Genomic DNA, 24563 nt, shown 5'->3' on the forward strand with positions numbered 1-24563 from the left:
AGGATGGGAAGATTAAAAAAAAAGCCTCCCAAACTTCAGGGGTGAATTCCTGGCCCTATTGTACTGAATGGAAGTTTTGGCATGGACTTAAACAGGGCCAGGATTTCACCATGGATGCTAATCAGAAACAATGTCTCTGGTTTAGAAATATTGCAACAATCGGTTTTCCTGGCATACTTTGCTACTTCTTCTTCCAGTGCTGGATGAAACGGGAAAGCACAGAGGGGGAATGTCCTGCTTGAGCAAGGGAATACACTAGGATATCTATGATGTGTTTTTCTTCTCCCCTTATTACAGTCAGAAAATGGGGGGAGGGGAGGATTCTGGAAAAAATGCCCAATGTTGGGTTTGGTTTTGGGTTTTATGCTTAAAATTTCCTTTCACTAGATCATTTCAAACTGGATCACTCTGCCCGGTGACCCTCGTATCAGCACTGCTCACCGGATGCTGAGATCAAAGCTCGCGCTCAGCACGAACCCTTTCTTCTCATTGAGGAACACTGCCTTGATGCTCCCAGCATGGCCACTGATCACAGGCGGCACTTCCTTCAGCTCCAACACGTCAAGGAACCTGACTTTGCGGTCCAGTGAGCCAATGGCAAGCAAGTTCCCACCACTGTAGTGGATTACCCTGTGTGGATCTGACCTGGGTAAGCAAGCAGAGACTGAGGAGAGCATCTGCCAAAGCATTACAGGGCTAGCCAGGAAAGCACTGTTGGCTGTTATTTACAGGCACCTCTATTGTGCTCAATGCTGCAGTATCTCAGCTCAGTGAACAGAATTGATGGGCCATCCTGGAAAGGTACCCAGAACCCCTCAAGGTGCCAGTGGGAGGGTTGCTGATAGGGCCGTCCTTACCCATACACAAAGTACGCAGCTGCGTAGGGCACCAAGAAATTAGGGGCACCAAATTTCTTGGTGCCCTACACAGCTGCGTGCTGCTCCAGCCCCTGCTCCGCCTCTTCCTCATGGCCATGTCTCTGCTCTGCCCCAGCCCCGCCCCCACTCCACCCCTTCCCCCAAGCCCCCGCCCCTGCTCCTCCCCTGCCCTGCCTCTTCCTGCCCCTGCTCTGTCCCAGCCCCGCCCCCACTTCACCCCTTCTCCAAGCCCCTGCTATGCCCCTGTCCCCACTCCACCCCTTCCCCTGAGGACTGCAGCAGAGGTCGGGTGTCCTGCACTCACTGGGCGGTGGTAAGTGGAGCGAGACGGCCACAGCCCGCTCCGCGCCGCCGGCTCCCATCCGCACTGCTGGTGAGTGCTGGGGGCGTGGTTCCCCCCAAGCCCCAAGGCTGGGATCCAGGGGAGCAGAACGGAATGGGCTGGGGCCGGGTCGCTCCTCTTCCCGCCGCCTGATGAGTGCGGGGTCGGGCCTGCCCTGCACTCACCCGGCGGCAGGAAGTGGAGCGACCCAGCCCCAACCCACTCCGCTCTGCCGGCTCCTGCTGGGGGGTGGTTCCTCCCTGCCCCCCAAGCCTGCTCCTGCCCCCCTGTGGAGGCCTTCCCCCACAGAGGCCTGGGGCCAGCCTCCCTTCTTTCACCCCCCCTCCCCGCGAGGAGGCTGCTTAGGGCACCAGATAGCTAGGGATGGCCCTGGTTACTGAGACCCAAGGTTTCAGCTGATGTTTGTATATAGAGCAGGGGTAGGCAACCTAAGGCACGCACGCCAAAGGCGGCATACAAGCTGATTTTCAGTGGCACTCACACTGCCTGGGTCCTGACCACCGGTCCAGGAGGCTCTGCATTTTAAATTAATTTTAAATGAAGCTTCTTAAACATTTTAAAAACCTTATTTACTTTACATACAACAATACTTCAGTTATATATTATAGACTTATACAAAGAGACCTTCTAAAAGTGTTAAAATATATTACTGGCACGCGAAACCTTAAATTAGAGTGAATAAATGAAGACTCGGCACACCACTTCTGAAAGGTTGCCGACCCCTGGTATAGAGAATAAATCATAGAGGGAAAGGGGATGAGACCCACTGGGGACTGCTGACCCACTATTTCTGAAATTGAGTCACTATAAAGCCTTTATACAAGGGCATCTTTGGGGGTCAGGGTTCCCCGGACACAGTTTTTTTAAATGCCAATTCTTGCAGCAACAATGTATCAAAATATACATATTTCAGGTTTTGCTTATACATGTGTCCACACATACTGAGACACACATCCTGTGATACACCCTTACACACACACACACACACAGCTGAGACACAGCCTCACGCACACACCAAGACTCTCACAGGCTGATACAGTCGCCCCCACCCCCCTCTACACACACACTCACACTCGCAAACTGACTTGTACACACAGTAAGCTGGATCCTCCTATAAATACACCGACTCGTATGTACATACAGTCAAAGGGGAGTCTCCTCCTTTAGATCATGTGGCAGGAGCATAAGTGATGGGAGCAGAAGATTCTGAGTTCTAATCCTGCTTTGCAGATGTAATGGGTGGCAGAAAGTGCTGCTTAGGGACTAGATTTTGCTACCCTTGGTCACATTGGGTAGTACCTTACTATAGAAATACTTCCACTGATTCCAGTGAAACTAATATTGGGGAAGGCACGTGTAAGAGAGGCAGAATCGAACCCTGAAATTTGGACGCAAATCATGAGTAAGTTACACACCCTGTAAATAATGTGAACCTTATTTTTCATGCAGGGACTTCTACACTAGTTCCATCAAAACTTGGAATAAATAACAGCAACAGTTACCCTTAGAAAAATAAATATGCATAGGAAACTATAGCCTTGTCCACACTTGTGCACTAATAATACTCAGCACTTACTGGGCCTGATTCGCCCCTGGCTTGTACCTCGTGTCTTCATTTTCACTAGTGCAAAGTGGGTGTAAAACACTATCATTCTGATCTGGTGGTGTTTCACAGCCCTGCTGCACAGGTGAAAATGACAAAAGAGTGCAGAGTTGTTGTAGCTGTGTCTCATAGACTTTAAGGCCAGAAAGGATCATCGTGATCAGCTAGTCTGACCTCCTGCACATTGCAGGCCACAGAACCTCACCCGCCCACTCCTGTAATGGATCCCGAACTTCTGGCTGAGTTACTGAAGTCCTCAAATCATGGTTTAAAGACTTCAAATTACAGAGAATCCACCATTTACACTAGTTTAAATCTGCAAGTGACCCTTGCTCCATGCTGCAGAGAAAGGCAAAACACCCCCATACTCACTGCCAATCTGACCTGGGGGGAAATTCCTTCCTGACCCCAAATATAGTGATCGGTTAGACCCTGAGCATGTGAGCAAGACCCAGCAGCCAGACACCTGGGAAAGAATTCTCTGGAGTGACTCAGAGCCCACCCCATCTAGTGTCCCATCAGCAGCCATTTGCTGCTAGCAGTGGCAGATCAGCTACATTCTGCTGGTCCCAGGATATTAGCGAGACAAGCTTCTCTCTCTCACCAGCTGAAGTTGGTCCAATTACAAGATATTACCTCACCCGCCTTATCTCTCTAACAGAATGAAGACATTCTCTGATCGCTCCTGTCAAACATTACCCCCATTTTACTGATTGGGAAAATGTAGTGACTCACTTCAGAAGCAGTTGCATCAGAGCCAGAAAGAGAATGCAGGAGTTCTGGGCTCCCATTCTGGTGCCCAACCATTAGGCAAAGCTCTTTCCAAGCCTCGCTAATTTTGAAAGCTGATTTTGCGATGTGGTTCCTATGCAGTTAACTGCCAGCTTAGAGTGTCCAGGGAACTCTCCCTGAACAGCCTGATGGCAGAGGCACGGTCAAGGCTAGTCATTTTAGCAGGATTTGGATATAGTTCTGCAGCACCCTTGTAGACCACTTGACCAATAGTGTAGCGTGGATGCAAACTGTGCTACCCACTGGTGAAAACAGGATTTAAGGGGAGGCAAGGCACCTGCAGGAATCCCAGGGTGACATGACTGGCCCTATAGATTTATAAAGAGCTTTGAGATCCCCAGACTTGGAGAGGGGTTGCCAGTGCTAAGTGTGGTGACTGAAGCAAGGGTGCCTGGCATGTACATACTGGTCTGTAAGGACACGAACATTATAGGAGCCGCAGAAGATGTTTCTTTCCTCCAGCTGGACAGTTTCAGTCATCTGGCCATGATAAGCCGCCTGTAGGTTGTTCTCCTCCTAGGGACAGAGAGGAAATAGGAATAAATAACTCTGTTGGGAAGAGATTGCCTATTGCTCTTGCTCCTCAGTTACACTAAAGGGCCTTAAAGGTGATGGGGGACTGACCAGAGAACATGCCCTGTGCAGGCCCCTCCCCAGCCAACATAGAGGGCATGTTGGGTGCAGGACAGGGGCGTTCCTTGGAGTACAGTGTAGTAGAGCTACTCTCAGAATGTGTTATGGATAAGTCTTCGAAGGCAGAAAAAGTAAGGGGGTGGCTATTTTAGATTTGATTCTGACTAACTGGGAGGAACTGGTTGAGCATCTCAAAGGGGAAGGCAACTTAGAATTGATCACGAAATGACAGAGTTCATGATTATAAGGAAAAAAAGGAGCAAGAGCAGCAGAATAAAGACAACTTCAAAAAAGGACACTTCAACAAACAGGGAATTGGTAGATATGGGCTCATGGGAAAGAAATATAAGGGAAAAAGGAGTTCAGGAGACCTGGCACTTTCTAAAAGACACAGACTTTACAGCAAAACAGCAACCTATCCCAATGCAGAGGAAAGACAGGAAGAACAATAAGAGACCAATATGACTCCATGTGGAGCTCTTTAATGACCTGAAAATCAGAAAGGAGTAGTACAAAAAGTAAAAACTTGGACAGATTGCTATGGATGACTATAAAAGAATAGCACAAGCTTATAGGGACAAAATCAGAGTGGCTAAGTAACAAAATGAATTACAACTAGCAAGAGATGTAAAAGGCAATAGAAGAGATTCTGTAAATGGATTAGAAGTAAGAGAAGGCTGAAGGAAGGTTTAGGTCCATAACGGGGAAAGAGAGTGAATAATGGATGAAACAGAAGGCTGACATGTTTGATGCTTTTTTTGCCTCAGTCTTCACTAAAAAGGTTAATTGTGACCAGATGCTTAACAAAATTAATATTAACAACCGGGGGGAAGGATCACAGGACAGAATAGGGAAAGAACAGGTTAAAGAATTATTTAGACAAGTTAAATGTATGCAAATCAACAGGGCCTGATGGATTTCCCTTAGAGTTCTTAAGGAATTAGCTGAAGCAATATCTGAACCATTAGCAATTATGAGAACCCATGGAAGAGGTGTGGGGTCCCAGAGGACTAGAAAAGGGCAAATATAGTACCTATATTTAAAAGGGGGAGGAGAGGAAGAGCCGGGGAATTATAGACCAATCACCCTAACTTTGATACCCAGAAAGATACTGGAACAAATTGTTTAACAACAAATTTGTAAGCATCTAGAGAACAATAAGGTGTAAATAATAGACAACATGGATTTGTCAAGAATAAATCATCCCAAAACAATCTAGTTTCCTTCTTGGACAGGATGACAGGCCTAGTGATGGGGGGAAGCAGTAGATGTGATATATCTTGATTTTAATAAGGCTTTTGACACAGTCCAACATGACATTCTCATGAGCAAACTAGGGAAATGTGGGATAGATGAAATTGGTATAATGTGGGTGCACAACAGATTGAAATACTGTTCTCAAAGAGTAGTTATCAATGGTTCACTCTCAGACTGAGAGGACATATCAAGAGGGGTATTGCAGAGGTTGTCTTGGGTCTGCCGCTATTCAATATTTTCATTACCAACTTGAATGAAGGAATATAGAGTCAGCATAAAATTTGTGGATGAAACCAAGCTTTGGAGGACAGGATTAGAATTCAAAATGATCTTGATGAATTGGAGAATTGGTCTGAAAACAATAAGATGAAAATCAATAAAGGCAAGTGCAAAATATTACACTTAGGAAGGAAAAATCAAATACACAACTATAAGATAACAGTCTTCAAATATGTTAAGGGTCATTATACAGAGGATGATGGTCAATTGTATTCCATGTCCACTGAAGGCAGGACAAGCAGTAATGGGCTTAATCTGTAGCAAGGTTAGATATTAGGAAAGTCTTTCTAACTCTCAGGGTAGCTAAACTGTGGAAGAGACTCCCAAGGGAGAATCCCCATCACTGGAGGTTTTTAAGAACGGGTGGGTCAAATAGCTGTCAGGAATTGTCTAGGTATACTTGGTCCTGCCTCAGCACAGGGGGTTGGATTTGATGACCTCTCGAGGTCCCTTCCAGCCCTACATTTCTATAATTTCTATGAATTGGGGAATAACTGGCTAAGCAGTGGCACTGCAGAAAAAAATCTGGGGGTTATAGTGGATCACAAACTGAATATGAGTCAAAAATGTGATGCTGTTGTGAAAAAGAGAAATATCATGCTGGGATGTATTAATAGGAGCATCAAATGCAAGTCACGGGAGGTAATTGTTCTGTTCTATTCAACACTGGTGATGCCTCAGCTAGAGTATGTGTCCAATCCTGGGTGCCACACTTTAAGAAAGGTGTGAAGAGATGGTAGAGAGTCCAGAGGAGAGCGACAAGAATGATTAAAGGTTTAGAAAATCTGACCTATGAGGAAAGGTTGAAAGAACTGAGCATGTGCAGTCCAGAGAAGAGCAGATTGAGAGGGGACCCAGTAACAGTCTTCATATATGTAAAAGGTTGTAATAAAGAGGATGGTGATCAGTTGTTCTCCATGTCCACCAAGGACAGGACAAGAAGTGACTGGCTTAGTTTGCAGCAAGGGAGATTCAGGTTAGATATCATGAAAAGTTTCTAACTATCACAATCATTAAACACTGGAACAGGTTGCCAAGGGAGGCTGTGGAATCCCTGTCACTGGAGGTTTTTAAGAATGGGTTAGACAAAAATCTGTCAGGGATGCTCTGGGTATACTTCATCCTGCTTCAGTGTGGGGGGAAGGACAAGATGACCTCTCAAGGTCCCTTCCAGCCCTGCTTTTCTATGATTCTGCTTCCCAAGATCCAGAGGGGCTGCTCTCTCTTACCCTGAAAGGCCCTTTGGATATACCTGCAACATACCTTTCCTCTGCGTTTCCATCTGCGGCCTCTTGCTGGGATGATGTCCCCGTCTTTATTTATCCTTGGAATTACAACATTGGTCATTTTAGCGTAGCTGGGAATGACTCCCCTAGGACATGACCCCTGGAATAAACATCAAAGGACGTTGGTGTTATTACTACACAGGCCAAATGTACGGTAAGAGGGGGAATAGAAAGCAGCACTTATTTTCTTCAGTTCAGAACTACATACACTTCTGTGGGCTCATGTATAGGAAGGCTGAGCTGCATGTACTGGTTTGTTATTGATGAGTTTCTTAAGCACATTGGGCTGCACACACTGATTTGTTCTTGTAGGGTTGCTCCTCCGAGCTGGTACTCACACACCGGTTTGTTATTGTAGTGTTGGGCCTCAAATCTGCTGTGCACATGTTTATTTATAGGTTCTCAGGAGCAATAAATGGGATAGACAGCAAGACACGCAGCCTGACTTTTCACTGAGATGTTTTTACTTCGAGCTGAGTGTGATGCCTTTATCACCAGGGGCTGTGACTAGTGATCAAGGTCATTTTTTCCAAATCAATTCTAATGAAATTTCATTGCTAAATAATGACTAACACTTTTTTATTTGAGAGCAGTTGTCTCACAGCCCTGCCTCCTATTTAAAGGTGCAGCTCTCCAGCAATGGAATTGTAGATACATACTACATAATACGCAGGAACATGACCTTACCAGAGAGGTGGAAGCATTGCAAAACAGCTGAATTATTTGAAACCCAAATATTTGTGACTCAACCTGAATCCTTGGCAAGGAAGAGGATTGTATAGATCTTGGCTGCTGGTTAAAGGGTCCCTGGGCTGGAACCCAGTGTAGAGGGTGGGCCTGGGTTCTCCTCCCAATCCCTAGGAAGTGGTGCAGGACTGTTGCAGATGCCAGCTGGTCCACTGAGACTTTGATACTATATAGTGACCTAGACGGAGGGCTGAGTCATGAAGGTGGAGCACTGTGAATTAAGGGAGGAGAAACCACTGCAGCAACAGAGTGCCCATTGGCAGAGGGCACCATATGGGAAGAAAGCTGCTATGCCATGCCTGGCCAGGAGGAGGTGCTCTTGTAGTGAGTGAACACTGTTACAGGGCCATTCACATTAACAAAACTAAAGTCAGCTCACACAAGAGGACAATTGCTATTGCAGCTTGGCAAGATGTTTGCTGGAGACTTTAATAAAGCATTGGCCAGTCACTGATGAAATAATGCCATATAGTTAGCTGCTCGTGGCCAACATATATTCCAGGTATCCCACACAGTGCTCAATTTGTACCAGGCACCTCTGGCCTTGGCAGTTCGCAGCCCTGGCACTCTGGCCTTGCTGCATCAGTTACGAATGTAAAAAAATTGCTTGAACCTCTTTCATTGCAAATTAAGCACTGATCCCACATCATCATGAAGGTCTATTGATAATGGCTTGTAGGCTGATGTCAACTCCCTAGAGAATAAGTTGGTCAGCAGACTAGGATACTCACAGGTGTTCTGTCCTAGGGAGGAGCAAGGTGAAAACTACCATCATCAGCCGCCAAGCAGAGGTCTGAGACTGAGAGAGGAGAGGAGGGGATTCGGGGAAAGTATGCCTAGCATCACAGAACACCGTCTTCTCCAGATTGTTAGGCAGTGGTGCTGAAGTCTGGTGTTCAGTCCTTCTAGACTGAGACGATAGAGACCCACCCCACACCAGGCCCTGGTGGTGGGAGCGTATGTGATGTGTGGGACAGCAGTATGTTTCCAAACCCATGTAGAAGGGGCTGCCTGCCTGTCTGGTTCCTGCTCTGATTCCCTCTGATCGGTGCAGATGGTGGGGGCGTGATCACACCCAGGAAAACACACTGAGTGATTCTTTGTTCCTGGATTTCATGTGTATATTTTCAGTTCCCACCTCCTTGCTTTGGGGGTCAAACAGATCCTACATCCCTAAGTAAATCTCATCCCAGGCTGCCCTGTTCAGGCAAAATTTGGAGTCAAACCCATAAAGGTATGTAGGGCTCCCAACCAAACTCACTAAGGGGCAGAGCCCCAAACTGTATCTGTATCAGCTTGGGCTCACCTAATACTCACCGTATAAATGAACATATAAATGAACTTTTCATCAAGCCTAGCTTAGGTGTCAGTGTGAAGGGAGTGGGTTTCCATGCTAATCTCCCTCACACAACATGCACCATGGAGTATAATCCTAAAGGTTATCCTTTCCTGGGATTTGCCTCTATTCTTAACTTAAGCCCTGTGGCAGGACTGCACTTACAGATATAAGCCGTCAGCCCATATTTCTGTTTTTTAGGGCTTTCTCCTTCAGGACCATCTGTACATGTGTAGTGAGGCTGAGTGGCCTCCCTCTGAGCAAGGGAGCCTTACATGCCCCTTTGGGGGGGTGGAGCCTAGATTTCTCCACACCCCTCGCCAGAAGTACCAGGGCGTGGACGGAAGTATAAAAGGCTGGCCCTGCAGCTCAGTTGGGGGAGAGCCTGCAATGCAGGAGAATGCTCGGCCTGTTCTCCAGAGGCCCCGAGAGGAACCTGCACCTGGCTGTTCCTGATCCCCAGGTGTGGATGACGACTAGCCCGGAGTACCTCCTGCCGTTTACCCCGAAAAACTGGAAGAGGCCTGGAGGCTGCAGGTACCAAACCCTGGGGAGGCAGGAAGTAGCCCAGGGGCAGCCACAGAGCAGTCGGCTGCAGAGCGCAGCATGGCTCAGTCGGCATGTTGCGGCTGGATCCCTGCTGACACGGGCAGCCAATCCTGCCCCTGTCAGGGCCCTGGGCTGGGATGCAGTGGAGTAGGGTGGGCCCATGTCCCTCTGCCACCCCACCCTGGGTGGCTGACCCTCTACATGGTGCAAGGAGGCTATAGCCCAAGACAGGAGCTCCCTTACCACTCACCTTAGAGACTGTTTGCTGGCTGCCTGAGCTCTGCCCAGGCCCCAGCCAGCCCTGATAGACTGTAGTTAAGGGCTGACCACTTGAGCTACCCCAGTCCAGGCTACAGCCTGATATTGACTATTTACTGCGCAGCCCTACTGGCACTTTTGCCTGTTTTAGACACTCTGGTCCTGCCTCCAGAGGACTAGCCTGAGTGGCCTCCCTCCAACCGGGAGAGCGAGGGAGCATTACAACATGCCTCTAGCTTTCTCTTTCCACAAAGAGGCTCTCAGCACTCTTATGTTCCTGAGTGGATCTAATTAGACCCACCTGGTCTGGGTTGCCTCAGGGAGTCAGTAGAACAGCTCTGCATCCCCTTACAGGGCCCTAAAATCCAGCACATGGTTATGCTCTCATCTGTGACCAAAATCTTTGGTACCAATCTTGCTGATAAGCCCCTGCTCAGAAGTAGCAGACTCTCAAAGAATGAGTAAAGGCTTTTCCACTTCTGAAGGTGTGATGATGACTCTAACCTAGCCTGGCTCTGGAGAGTGAGGAAGAAGGAAGACTACAACAGGGTGAAACTGGGAGGAACATCCCCAGGGCTCTAAGGCACGTTGGACCCTCCCATCTATTTGCTAGGGCTTGAGGGGGAAAGGAGCTATACTGTAAGAGCCAGGATGGCAGAATGAGAGGCAAAAGCCAAGGCACAGTACCTGCAAGTACACAATCTCTTCCAGGACTAGGCTATGCGACAGATGTTCCTGCTTGACCTGTTTGGCCAGGAAAGCCCAGTGCTGGTTCACAGAAGTGCACCTGTTCAGGCTCTTTGTATCCAGAAACCCTGAGGAATTACAAGGAGAAGCTGGTTAACCCCAAGCTATGGTCATATAGCATTGATGTGCCCAAGGGGCAGCTGTGCTTGGAAAGAAAGAGGGGCCATACCCAGGATGTACTTGGACAGATGGGTCGGCAGGCAGCGGATGAAGTCCTTATACTTGTTGACATTGGAGGCTGACTGGAAAGCTGCAGGGACAACGGCGGAGGCTGGGTCGATTGAAGACATGGAGGATATATCATCATCCACTGACGCAGCTCTCTCATAATGCATGTGTGCCAGGTCTCTGGGCCAGAAGCACGGTATCTGCCCTTGGACACCTATGCCTGGGGCAGCAGAATCAATAGCATGTTAAGGACTCCCAGGAGTGCCTGAGCCTTGGGGTATAATCATAATATCAGTTGTTATTAACTACCAAACCTGCTCCCCCTAATTTCTCATTACCCCACAGCTCCCCAGGATATTTTCAGCACTCTGAGTTCTATGGTAGCTGAAGGTACGTCATGAAGACCAACCCACCCTGTCCACTCTTGGACTTTGAAGTATCTGAGATAACACCCCACATTAGCTCCTTTTGTTACAGTACCTATATCGCTAAACTGGCTGGTTCCTTCTGATGAGACCCCACTTTCTAGGGCTGTGGAAGATGTCAGGAAGGATTGAGATGTGGGTCGCAATTGCACCTGGGAGCTGGATTTCATGTGTTCCTCTAGCTTGAAGCTGCTTTGGGTCTCAGTGAAGACCACCGTGATTTTGTCTTTCTCGTCCTCTGAAAGAATTGCGCAAACATAGGAGCAATCAAATCAAACAGAGCTAAATCATGGGTCACAGAGGTAGAGATGAAAGTGACCTGTTAGGTTATCTGCCCCATTCCCCTTGGCTAGTGTAGGATTGGTTCCTTCAGGGTTTTGTCTAGGTGATTTTAAGGACTTGAGCATTTATGTCTCCACCATTTCGCTTGGAAGTCTTTTGCACAGTAGACCTCATATTAGAAAATTATTTCACCCCATTATTGCTAGTTGTACTCATTCCAGACCGCCCTATACAATTCCTCTCTTCCCTGGGTGTTCATCTCTTGCAGACAGTTACCGTGTTCCCACACATATATACCCCATCCAGTTCCTACAGGCTGGCTATGTGAGGGAGTCCTAGTTGTTTGCTAGAAGTAAACCTGGGTCAGGACTCCTGCCAGGTCTGAATCCCATCTGGCTCTGTCTGCCCACTGCCAGGGTTGCCTTTCTCCTCCTTCAGCTTCTGCTCTGCTACCGCCCATCACCAATCGCTCCCTGTGCTTGGAGACAGGAAGGATCAGGGAGGGGAAAGTTCTTAGGGATATAAGGGTTAACCAGAACGTTTGTGATATAAATACAGCTATGAACAATATCTACAATCAATTGTGCTTTGCTCTTCAGCAATGATGCCTTGCGTTGCTGGCCCAGTCACTTCACCATCTAAGATGACAAGCATGCCTAAGGGGAGGATAGTCAGAGCTCAAGCATCAGGGGGCTAGCTGATCACTGCAGGGGGACAGGAAGGAATCCGACCCCCATGTACCGCATATCACAATTGGCAAGGTGCATTATGGGTTTCTTTCCTCCTCCCTCTGATGCATCAATATTGCCCACTCCTAGCTGAAAGATTCCATATTTGAAGCCACTGAACCAGACCCTCAGCTGCTATATGCTAGTGTTACTCACCCCCACTTCATCTGACCTGATGTAACAAATCCTGTGCTTGGAGTGAGTGTGTGGAGGGAGCATTATCAGGAGAAACACAAGCTTTTGGTATTGGGACAAGAAAATAATTCAGTCAAACTGCAACAATCCAAGCTCCCCTGAGTCTCTGGTAGTTTCATTTGATGCAGATGCATATATTCCCAAGCGGCCTGGTACCTCTGTCCCTGCTTCTCACATGCTGAAAAGAACCACTCTGTGCAAACAGCTTGTTTCCTGAAGAGGCAGGATCACAAACAAGTCCCAGGGCTAAGCTGTCATAGCCTGGATGAAATGCACAGAGCACCTGGGCTCCAGCCCGAGTGGGAACACCTACACTGCTGGTTTTAGTCCCATAGCATGAGCCCAAGTCAGTTGACCTGGGTTCTGAGACTTGCTGCCATGGGATTTTTATTTTATTTTTATTTTTTTGCTGTGTAGATGTATCCTAAGTCTCTTAATAACCAGATTCAACAAAATGTTAATAATTGCAAAAGCAATGATGTGCCAGAGAAAAGGTCATCTCTCCGTGATGCGGGGCATGGAGAATAGGAAAGCAAAGGAAGGGATTCAAACAGTGGGGGGAATCCTGGAAAACCTCATTGCCTTCCAGTCCCAAATAAAGTGATAATAAGTGAAAGCAATTGTCCTTTCAATATCACTAATGTGAACTATGTGAAAGTGAAATGAATTATATTAAAGAAATAGAATGAATTAAAGAATGCTGTATGTACCTTTAAGTAGAAATGAGAAATGCTGCAAGCCAGGGGGGCAGGAAAGCAGACATTAACTGCTTAACTTGCCACTTAAGGGCAATTGGTGAAGCATTAGTCTTAGATCGATAAGAGTTAACAAGGAAACAGGATATGCATATTATGCTCCATGCATATTTTACAATTTTGCTCTCTCTGTCCCTTTGTTTAGTTTGCACCCTTTTATCTGTATAAATAAGACTGTTTGAATCTTGCATAGAGGCTCACATTATCTGAATGTATTAGCAGAGCGCTGTGCTAATAAAACAGAGTGGTCTGACAAACTATGAGTCCTGAGTCTAACTTTGACAATTTGGAGGTTCCACCGAGATGGCAACCGTCTTCACTGGGGCTGTGTGATTCCTGACCGTTTTTGTAGGACGAACGTGGTAGCCGGCACCTGGGCATTTGGCCCAAGCGGTCCTCCTCCTGAACGGAAGGGTGCACGACCACAGTGAGGTCTACGCCATCGAACCTGTTGGTTCCCACTCTGTTCTGGTAGGGATCCCGGGATCTGACATCAGGAATCTGGTCAGGTAATTATTTCTGTGTTTTGTCCGGACTGAGGACTGTTCTGTCTCTGTGTCTATCCGTCCTCCTGTGGAGTGTTTGAGTCTGGGTGCCATCTCCATCCAGGGATCGGCCGACCAAGGGGTTCCTGTCTCCGTGGTCTGAGTGAGTGAAATCTGCACAATCGCAGCCGCACCGCACCTTGGGTAAAACCCTTGGTGTGAAAGCAAGGGCGATTGAGTCAGTAGCCTGTGGGCTCCTTTTGTGTGTTGCACCGGGCATCGCTCTGACGAACCCGAATTTCCTTCTTGTGTGATTAGTGTGTGTAAAGTCCTCCTGTATTGGTAACCAGACGTCTAAGTCGGGACAGTTCCCTAAAGGAACGCCGGCTCAGTTTTAGGAAGGGTCCGGACTCCTGTAAATTTCTGGAAAAATGGTCTAGGCTAACTCAGGGAGATCCCAAAACTCAGTGGCCACTGTTAAAACCTTGGAACAAGGACCGAATGGACATCTTAAAAAAAACAAACTCGGTCAGCCTAAAACTAAATTGGCTAAAGGAGAGGTTAATTGTTTCATGCAGTGGTGGGAAGAGGCAAATCGTAGGTGGACAAAATCAAAACTCACCTCTCTCAAATATTCAAATAATAAATTAAAAGCTTTATTAAAAGCCTCCTCTCCCACCACCAGACTGAGCGCTCCCCTTCACCCTGTTCTCTGACAAAAAAAAAAAAAAAACAACAACAACCCCGGATCGATCCCAACTCCCTTCATACTCCCCTCTCATTGTAAAAAGGATAAAATGCCCCTTGTTCTGTTCCCCTTCGTTGTCTGCCTCAGAAACTGATTCTTTAGTGTTCTATTACCAATTCAGCAAGGAGGGTGGGCTCCTCAACTAGCCCCCACCCTTCCTGGGCCCTTTCCTTAAGCATTTCTTTCAAAATTGTGAAATGACCACAATATCACTCACAAAAATGGTTCATTGGAAAAAGCAGGATTGGGCCCAGACAAGCAGGCAAGCAACAGATAAAGAAACTAAAAAAAAAAAAAACAGGTTGGAAGCCCTAAGGGCATAGTGTCAGGAGTAAGTGCAAGTATGAACCCCTGGAACAATACTTAAAATGGTGAAATCTGAGTTGATAAAGGTGTCATTTTGGGAAATAAACAAGTGATTTAAGGAAAGAGAGTGAAAAGTTAACTCTACAGAGACTGGAGAGAATTAAACAGTTAAACTTTGTAAAAATGTTAAAAAGGATCTTGTTAAAAGAATTCTTGGTTTCTTTGCAGCCATTCTAAAGGAAAAATGGGCCCTTTTCCAGAGGAATGTCTGTAAATGATCCAGGTAAAGAGACTATCTAATTAAAATCATTTGACTATGGACAATTGAGTCAAATTTGCTAAAAGAACATAGGGGGGGTTCTATTGGAACTTAACTGCCCCAAATGTATAAAGGTGATGTAATCTATGTACAGCTATGTAAAAACAAAGCAGTGTAAGAGGGATGTTAAGGGAGAGAAAATGTGTATGTATCTGTCTGTCTGTGGGAATATGTGAGGTTTGTAAAACTCCTGTTTTGTAAGTTTAAGATAAATTGGTTTTGTTTTGTTTATAATGCCACTAAAAATCCATTTGATTCTTTAATTCAAAGCTGCAAAACTGACAGACCTTTTTGCCAGACACAGGTAATCAGTGTTGGTTGACTTTGAGATTTGGTATTTAACCCTTAAGGGGTAACTTGATTCTTTACAAAATTTAAATGTTTTCAAATAAAGACCAAGTCATGACTGCAGCAGGACAGTCAAAATCAGAAAAATGGGGAGAGATTCTGGATTCTGTTTGTTTGTTTGTTTTTGTAACAAAATAGCAAATGAAAGCTGTAGGAAAAGAATAAAATCAGTGGCCCTCTGAAGCAACAGCAGGGGTGAGGTGCACAAAACAAAAAGAAGAAATGTTAGAAACACTGAGCCTTAAAATGGCTCTGTGTAATCAGACTGTCACTTTGATAAGGGTACATAAAACTCTGTAAGAACAAAAGAAACAGTTACACTTATGTAAAAATTAATATGGCTAATGTTTTAAAAGTTAAAGTATAGAAGGAATGTGCAGACATGTGCAGTGTATATTATAGAGGGGGTAAAAGAAATGCAAACGAAACATGCTACTTAATTAAAATCCTATTAGGGCTCCAAAGGAGCCACAATAGACTGTGTTTTCTTTTTCAGATCTATGTGTGTTTTGGAAGCAAGAGTTAAAAGTAATCAAAACTCTGGTAAAAGTTAATTGTGTTCCTTTTAAGACAGAGTCTCTGAGCTCTGCTAATGGTTTTGAATCCAAAAGCCAAGCCTGTGTGGATGCAAATTATCTAACTGATAAAGGAAGTGAGAGAACTGCCAGCACAAAGAAGTTGCAGATAAAGAACATACCTGGTCAGCAAACAAATTGTCTAAATAAAAGGCACGATATAACAAGATACCTTTAATTAAAATAAATTTAATGTTACTACGTACCCCTGTAACAATGTATAGTGTGTATGATTTTTGAAGAAAAAAAATCCTTTATGGTAATGATGCTTTTCAGCTGTTACCTGTGAACAAACTTAAAGCTTAATCCAGCAGGAAAGACATTGTAACCTTGGTCTGCTGTAAAGGGAAAACTGAGGTACACCACCTCATGGATTTAATGACTGAACAGTGGGATAATTTCCCCATAACTCTTAAAAGATAGAAGCCATTAAAACCTGGCCTGCCTATAGAACAAAAACACAGGAAAATATGGAGGTAATTCCTCTTGTTTTGCCTGCAATCAGTAAGGGTATTTGTAAAAGAAAGGAATATTTTAAGCAATAATGAATGCCACCCCAAAAGGGGTAGAAAAAATATTATTTTTGTCTTTCAGGAAAAGCTAATATCAGCTACAGGACAACCTAATAAGAAACAAATAAAAGTGGGTATGCTTATCCATGCCTGTTGCTCCAAAGCCCTGTAGTAAAGACATCTCACTAGGATCCTGTATGTGGGATAAAATGAATAATGAGACCAAAGTACTGTATAATGGGCTATGTGTATGTTTTTAATTCTTGGGGGGGAAAGTGTTTTAAAAGAATGGAAGTGTTAGCAACCTTCCAATAGACAAATGTAAATGTAATGTAACTACTGTGTTTACAAAAGATAAAAAGGTAACATAGTTCCTAAAACAAACAAAAGGGCAATGTGGGAAACCAAACCATTCATATTATACATGCAAATGGCAACATGTTAAGAATTGCCACTGCAGAAAGACATAACAGCTTACCATTGGTATAATGTATTTTCTGAATGGTCTCCCACAACTAGTGGCGTACTAATGTTACTAACCCTAATTGGTTTTGATTTTAAATTGTATGTGTTTAATTGTAACGTTTAAAATGTGCTGTTGGATAAAACAAATGTATGCAAAGCTAGAGCCACAGGCCCAAATCACCTCCCAGTATTTTCTATTATGTGGACTAAATAAGAAGTGACACTGGCGATTAATAATCTTAGTGTCAAAAGGGGGATATGTAGGAGCAGGATCTTATAATGTCCCATAGGAATTAATGTATGATTTGATTTCATCCCTGTCAGCCACCCTTTTTGAATAGCAGAAAGGAATGACAGACCAGAATAATCCTTATGACTGATTATGGTCACCCTTTTGTTTTAGAATAAGTTATAATGTCTACTATGGTTTCCTATATGTATTACAAAGTAGGCCTCTAGTTAAATATACATTTCTTTGTTTTAAGGTTTAGTAAGTAAGAAACAGGATTCTCTATTGTGTCTATGTTAAGTAGATTAGAGGAACATTGAAGGCCTGGGTCTCAATGTAAATTGTCTTGGTTATTGATTGTAAAACTTAGCAAGGTTTAATTTGCAGTGCCTTTTTTGCGCCATATAAAATACTACTGTTTGTATTCTCAATCTGTGTGAATAAGGAATGTATGCATCAGGAAAAGATAAGGTGTGAAGGCCATTGTTATAGCCAGAGTCAAGGAAGAAGAAGTAAAGAGACTTAAAGGACATCAAAAAATCATCAGGTACTGCTTACTATCCAGATGGCTGTTAAACTGTCTGGCATCACAGCGTGCATACATGCTTCGCAGTGTAAGAAGGCACCCCCCAGCAAACCAATCACCTCAGGACCACGCAGAGTCAATTTTGACTCCAGAAGAAGACGTAGAGGAACAGCCTGCAATACCTTACCATCTACGCTCTCGTAAGGGTTACCAGAAGCAGACGAGGACCTAAAGCAAGGCCCAAAAAGAAGCAGTAGTGAGCCTAGCGCCTGCTGCCTGGTGGATGTAAAACCGTGACTGCGGTTCCCTCAGTTGAGGTTGTCAGAACCGGAAGGGCCTTGCCTGCAACATGTGCCTCTGGTGGCGCCTGTTCCTCAGCTGCTGGTGTCTTAAGGTCTGGGGAGTCCACAATGACAATTCTTTTATCCAGCAGCAAGCGTGGATAGCTCAGACCCTTAATATTTCTAATTGCTGGGTCTGCAGCCACATCCCAGCCCACTCTCAAGCTGGTGTTCCTGTCCTGGCAATCCCACTCAATTCCCCAGACCTCACTGGAGGACCTCGTCCGTTTAACAGAACATGGAACAATAATGACACTTGGGAAGCAGTGGGAATAAATGTCTCTAAATGGATAAGTGTGGTGGAGGGAAAAGGTCATTGGTGTTGGGTGTGTAATGGGACAGGGCTGGATCTGGGAAAAAGTCATTGCCTTCAGCATATTGTGGCCAATGGTGTATGGGATTATTCAAACAAAACTAAAGAGTGGTGGGCCGGGTATGGGGATATGAATTTTTTTCTCAACCTGGGATCAAACAGAAAAATCAAGCTCATGTTCCCCCTACAGTAACCTTAGTGAAAACAATACAATCTTTCAATGCCATGCAAATAACACCACTCCTCGTAAGGAGAATTACCCTGTGCCCTTCGGAGGATATTACTCCTCCTTTGTAGGCACCTATGTGACAAATGGGTGCAACCAACCCTTCCCAGCCTTAATAGGCCATCATTGGGTTTGTGGAACCAAAGCTTATACTGTGTTACCAGCTAACTGGTCAGGTATCTGTTATCCCGCCTGACTCTTCCCACAATTCCGAGTACTAGGGTCCTTCCCACGAGAGCGCCTCTGTAATTTCAGGCGAAGAAGAAGGGACTTATCAGATGCCCAATGGTATGTAAATAACATAAGCCCCTTGACCTGGGAAGAGGCCATTGGTGGTTCCCTTATCCCACTTGGGGGAGTAATACACCATGCAAAAAGGCTCCTAAGGTTACAAGCAGTAGTTGAAATAATGGCAAATGAAACCGGAGAGAGTTTAAAGACCCTGGCCAAAGAAACAGGGGCCATCCGACAGATGGCCCTCCAAAACCGCCAGGCATTGGACATAGTGCTGGCGGCCAAAGGAGGGACCTGTGCTCTCATTGGAAAGAATGTTGTGTGTTCATACCTGACGACACCAATGAGGTAATAGATCCTGCTAGTCACTTAGAACAAATTGCATATCTTCCCCATGAAGAGCCGAGTTCTTTATGGAAGTGGCTAAGTAACCTATTCAATTTCTCTGGCACAGGAAACTGGTTGTTTCAGGGAGCCCTGACTATCCTGTTTGGAATCCTAATGATTTTTGTATGTTTTCAGTTAATCTCCTGTTGTATCCAGAATTGTGTAAGGTATGCCACCCAGGTGACTACCCCAAAACAGAGTGCTAATATGATGATGTTAAATATCACTGATGAACGAAGAGATAAAGAACTATTAATATGTGGAACCCAGTAATTGTTGGTCTTTGCGTAAGCTTGACCAAAAGGAGGGATTGTGAAAGTGAAATGAATTATATTAAAGAAATAGAATGAATTAAAGAATGCTGTATGTACCTTTAAGTAGAAATGAGAAATGCTGCAAGCCAGGGGGGCAGGAAAGCAGACATTAACTGCTTAACTTGCCACTTAAGGGCAATTGGTGAAGCATTAGTCTTAGATCGATAAGAGTTAACAAGGAAACAGGATATGCATATTATGCTCCATGCATATTTTACAATTTTGCTCTCTCTGTCCCTTTGTTTAGTTCGCACCCTTTTATCTGTATAAATAAGACTGTTTGAATCTTGCATAGAGGCTCACATTATCTGAATGTATTAGCAGAGCGCTGTGCTAATAAAACAGAGTGGTCTGACAAACTATGAGTCCTGAGTCTAACTTTGACAACTAGAAAAGGCAGCAGAAGGGAAACAAACAAACACACCAGTAAAACTCAAGAGTAGATCTGATTTCACTGGATGTAGCAAAGTTTGCTGCTAGAGCTCCTGTTCTATCTAAATTAAAGTTTATGGACCAGATAACCAGCTGGTGTAAATTCAGGGAGCTCCACTGGAGTCAATGCAGCTGCACCAATTTACAACAGATAAGGGAGGATGTGGCCAGGTATTTGTGGATATTGTGCATTATTTTTATGGTTCTCATATCCTTTACTTTCTTCCCTCTTACCTATGCTCATTGAAAAGTAAAATAAAACCCTATTTGAAAATCTGTCCTATGGTCATTATGTTTCCAAACTTGTACTTAACTCTAGTAAGAGCATTTGCACCCCTAGGTACTACTTATAACTGGTTTTTAAGAACACAGGTAAGTGAATAGCAGCTTTAGGACAGGTTTTGCCACCATTACTCATAGTGAGTTAGTACCATACTCTGCAAGTGGTCTCTGAATTCAGTGGATCATATTCTCAGCTGGTGTAAAGTGGCAGACAATGGAACTACACTGATTTACTCCTGCTGAAGATCTGGCCCGATGCAGTTATTTGTACAGTAAAGTATCACGCAGTGGTAGGGAATCAGAATCTGGCCCTTTGACTTTATCCTCTCTCCTTGGTTAATCCTGAAAGCCAGGGGTCAGTCTCTCCCGCCACCCAGCATGTCACTCTGTTTACCTGTTTCTCTTTTTGAGCTGGCACTCTGCTCTCTGACCAGGAGGACTCTGACCAGGTTAGCAGCTATAAACAGTAACTTAGGGTTACACATCTGAAGCAAGAGCAGAGTGTAGTTTGCTTTAGTCCAGTAGGAACAGTTTTTGAACCACTTCCAGGTCTCCAACATGGCTTTCTCTAGAGTTACTATATTCAAAGCCCGGTCAGAAGTGGACGTGGTCATGTCTTCTTTGAGGCTGGGGGTGATTCGGGACCGGCTGAAAGTGAAATCCTTCCCGTGGGAGGTCTGCAGGACTTTCTCAGCATAGTTTAGCAAATCCAGGCTGTTGAATCGCTTCACGATCCCCACCAGGAACTTCCTTTGGGAGACTTCGCTGGCCCGCAGGAACCACTCTTTGGTAGAGAAGACCCTCCAAGCCAAGACACATGTCTCACAAATTTGGCAAACAGGCACTAAATCTGTTTTCTTCTCACACCGCAGATCAGGAGCACAGTCCAGCCTGTATTCCAGGCTCTCCTGGTCCTTTAAGGTCTCTTTCATTGTTTCAGATCCAATTCAGCAAACAGGGCACTGAGCTGAGCAGTGGGAAAAGTAGAGAAACATAACCTGCTTTCTAATCGTCCACTTCCATCCTGTGACATTATAAAAATAACACTAAGAAACTGGCTGAACCCTGCGATGGATGAAGTAGCCACATCACACGCTGCTGTTTGTAGAACTCTTGTCTTTTATTGTATAGAACTCCTAGGAGACACAGTTGTTACCGTAAACCTCCTAGAATTTGCATGAACAAAATATCCTAGCAACTACTATACCGTATAGCTTGTAATATCCATGATGCACCAGTATCAAGACATTCATGGGATGATATGAAAAATTAGACACTATCCTTAGCTTGGATTTGTACCAAAGGTGTCTAGTTTGCATGTCTTTATTATTAATAATTATTATTATTTTGTCAGTATTTATCTAAGGAAATTCTGCCTTATTAAGGGTTGCAAAAAACTGGTTTTATTAGAATTGTTTCAAATACTGGTCCCCACAAAAGTCCCATAATCCTTGCAATTAGATCCAAAAAAGGAAGGTGAGGGGGATTTTTTTCTGCCTAGGTTTAATTATTGCAAAAAGTGAAAATACAGGTTTTGGGGGGGCTTATATCTCATGTAATTATATTCTTGAAGTTTTGTTTTGAAGGCTTTTTATTGGGATTGAGTTTTAGCCTAAAACTGGCAGTCCAAAGCATTGTGCACAGATGACTGTTGTGCCCTCAGTTTAAAAAGAAAAAAGTAAAGTTTTGCAATAAAAAGTTTCCTTAATAAAAAAAGGATAATCATTTGAAAACTGTAAATGCATGAAATATGAATGAGCCTCCTGCCCCCAGAATGCATAAAGCAGTGCTCTCAAATAGTTGGGAACTACATGCGATGGCCCCAAATCAGAAAGCACCTAAACATGTGCTTAAGTTTAAATCATGTGAGTAGCCCCGCTGAAGTCAATTTGATCTTGTGTTGGTAAAGGATGTGTCTTGAGCTCAACAAGGGGTAAGATGTTAACGAAATCCGTGTTCACTGTTCCAACATTAAACAGTTCAGCGTGGTCTGGGATTTTGTGTCAAGTTATTGCTGGCAAGGCAGCTCCCAGTGTAATAACCACCATTTAAAATATTTTAAACCTTCTATTAAAGACCCAGACAAAGAAGGAAAAACTGTTAAAGCATTTGAAATATAAATTCTTAAGTAAGATTTTTGTTGTAACAATACCCCTTTTTTCCCTTTCCCTTTCCCTTTAACTAGAGTTTTTATTGGGAGAAGCCCATGCTTGGCAGCCCTTTCAGTGTTATTAAAGATTGTATTAACTATCCTTTTGGCAGGGAAAGAGAAAAGGCTAGCTTAGATGGGCTAGAGCTGTTGTTGGAGTCCAATCCTGTCTCTTTTTAAGATGAAGCACAAAAGGGGAGAAAAAAGAACATCAATGAGAGAGAGAAAAGGCAGCTTGTGTCTGGTGCTGATTTTCACTTGCAGCCTTGCTGCTGGAGAAACACAGGCCCAGCACATGGTCTTGTCAGCAGCTCCAAGACCTGGCAAACTTGTACCAGAGTCGGGTTGTTTAAAGCATTGCTTTTAGCTGTCTTTATGCCCACAGGCTTACAGCAGTTTTGCAAAAGATGGAGTTGTCTTGGCTCACTCAGCCAAAGTCTTATTAGACAAAGGCAGAAGGAGAAAGACAATGATACAGTAGGGAGCGGGTGACGGCAGGAACCCAAGGCTCACATTCCAGGTGTAGTTCTGGATTTAGTCAAAACTGGTGTAGGTGGTGATGTCATTTGGATCCCTCTCTCTGGCCTAGGCTGGTCAAGAGGCCTTTTAGGACCAGGATAATGAAGGCCTGATGGTGGATCTTGGGGTCCTAGGAGATGGATGGGGTGGCAGCCATGATGGTAAAGTTTGCTCCTTCCAGTCCACCCATCCTCCTGTTCCCATTTTAGGGACCCCAAGACCAACAATGTCCAAGACGGGGCAGCAGCCTCATTCCATTAGAATTAACCAATCAACACATTTCTGTTATTTCAACTACAAACTTTCCCTCCCATTTCTGTAGTTGTTTAGATCATTATCATTCCAACCCCTGACTTTCGTAGATTCCAAGGCCAGAAAGGACCATTGTGATCATCTAGTCTGACCTCCTCTGTAACGCAGGCCTAGAACTTCCCCAAAGTAATTCCCAGAGCAGAGCTTTCAGAAAAAAATCCAGTCTTGATTTAAAAATTGTCAGTGATGGAGAATCCATGACAGTAAATTGTTCTAGTGGTTAATTGCTGTCAGTATTTATGCCTTATTTCCAGTCTGAATTTGTTTAGCTTCAACTTTGCCAGGAGCCTTGGAAGACCCATTATTACTGCTGTTTTAACTGAATTCAGTTTGTACTAGTCTGTTGGTCTCTAGTTGTTGCTTAATTTCACAAACATTTGCCTGTAACAGGCTATGTTATGGAACCTGTTACCTTGAACAACTTAAAGCAGTGTTTCTTAAATGGTGGGTCATGATCCCAGGGAGGAGGGTGTCACAAAATGCAACCAGTGGGGTCACAAGGCATTGAACATTGTATTATAAAGCAAAGAGAATCTTGTTCCTCCTCTGCGGGCCTAGGGTTGCCAACTTTCTGACCTAACAAAACCGAACACCCTTGCCCCGCTCCTGCCCCGTCCCTTCTCTGAGGCCCCGCCCTGCTCACTCCATCACCGCCCCACACACTGTCACTCACTCACCCCCACCCTCCCTCACTCAGTCATTTTCATCGGGCTGGGGAAGAGATTTTGACTGGATGTTCGGTTGAAAACTGGACTCCTGGCAACCCACGAGTCCCCGCGTATCCTTATCGTACACGATCAAGTAATCTTTACCATAAACATAAGGAAGTTGTGAACATTTTTAACTTCAAATAAGGACTTGCCAACCTGGAAAGGCTGAGAAATATTAACTTAGAATAAGCAACAAAGAGTCCTGTGGCACCTTATAGACTAACAGATGTATTGGAGCATACGCTTTCGTGGGTGAATACCCACTTCATCAGATGTATGTAATGGAAATTTCCAGAGGCAGGTATAAATATGCAGGCCAGAATCAGTCTGGAGATAACGAGGTTAGTTCAATCAGGGAGGATGAGGCCCTCTTCTAGCAGTTGAGGTGTGAACACCAAGGGAGGAGAAACTGCTAGCCATTCACAGTCTTTGTTTAATCCTGAGCTGATGGTGTCAAATTATGCATCTGACGAAGTGGGTATTCACCCACGAAAACTTACGCTCCAATACGTCTGTTAGTCTATAAGGTGCCACAGGATTCTTTGTTGCTTTTTACAGATCCAGACTAAC

The 24563-nt window shown here is 44.7% G+C and overlaps 1 protein-coding gene and 2 long non-coding RNA genes across 3 annotated transcripts in view; 2 read left to right on the forward strand and 1 right to left on the reverse strand.

Moving 5' to 3' along the window:
• The window catches only part of LOC128847560 (uncharacterized), a 17446-nt gene extending 16911 nt beyond the window's left edge, over positions 1 to 535 (forward strand). The window contains exon 4 of the long non-coding RNA XR_008446918.1: positions 388 to 535. This is a non-coding gene — a long non-coding RNA (uncharacterized LOC128847560). The remainder of the gene's footprint in view (positions 1 to 387) is intronic.
• The window catches only part of FBXW10B (F-box and WD repeat domain containing 10B), a 35156-nt gene extending 13755 nt beyond the window's left edge, over positions 1 to 21401 (reverse strand). The window contains exons 1-7 of the mRNA XM_054047070.1: positions 20698 to 21401; positions 11357 to 11539; positions 10878 to 11096; positions 10649 to 10776; positions 7049 to 7171; positions 4023 to 4132; positions 442 to 645 (exon numbers count right to left, since the gene is read on the reverse strand). Of these exons, the coding sequence (XP_053903045.1) occupies positions 442 to 645; positions 4023 to 4132; positions 7049 to 7171; positions 10649 to 10776; positions 10878 to 11096; positions 11357 to 11539; positions 20698 to 21235 (1505 nt within the window). The 5' untranslated portion in view covers positions 21236 to 21401. The remainder of the gene's footprint in view (positions 1 to 441; positions 646 to 4022; positions 4133 to 7048; positions 7172 to 10648; positions 10777 to 10877; positions 11097 to 11356; positions 11540 to 20697) is intronic.
• On the forward strand, positions 560 to 16800 carry LOC128847561 (uncharacterized). Its single transcript, XR_008446919.1, has 3 exons — positions 560 to 649; positions 13614 to 13770; positions 15029 to 16800. It is a non-coding gene; the product is annotated as an uncharacterized LOC128847561 (long non-coding RNA).
• Positions 21402 to 24563: the final 3162 nt, after the last annotated feature.

The sequence above is a fragment of the Malaclemys terrapin genome, chromosome 13 (assembly GCF_027887155.1).
Source record: "Malaclemys terrapin pileata isolate rMalTer1 chromosome 13, rMalTer1.hap1, whole genome shotgun sequence".
NCBI classification, from domain to species: Eukaryota; Metazoa; Chordata; order Testudines; family Emydidae; genus Malaclemys; species Malaclemys terrapin.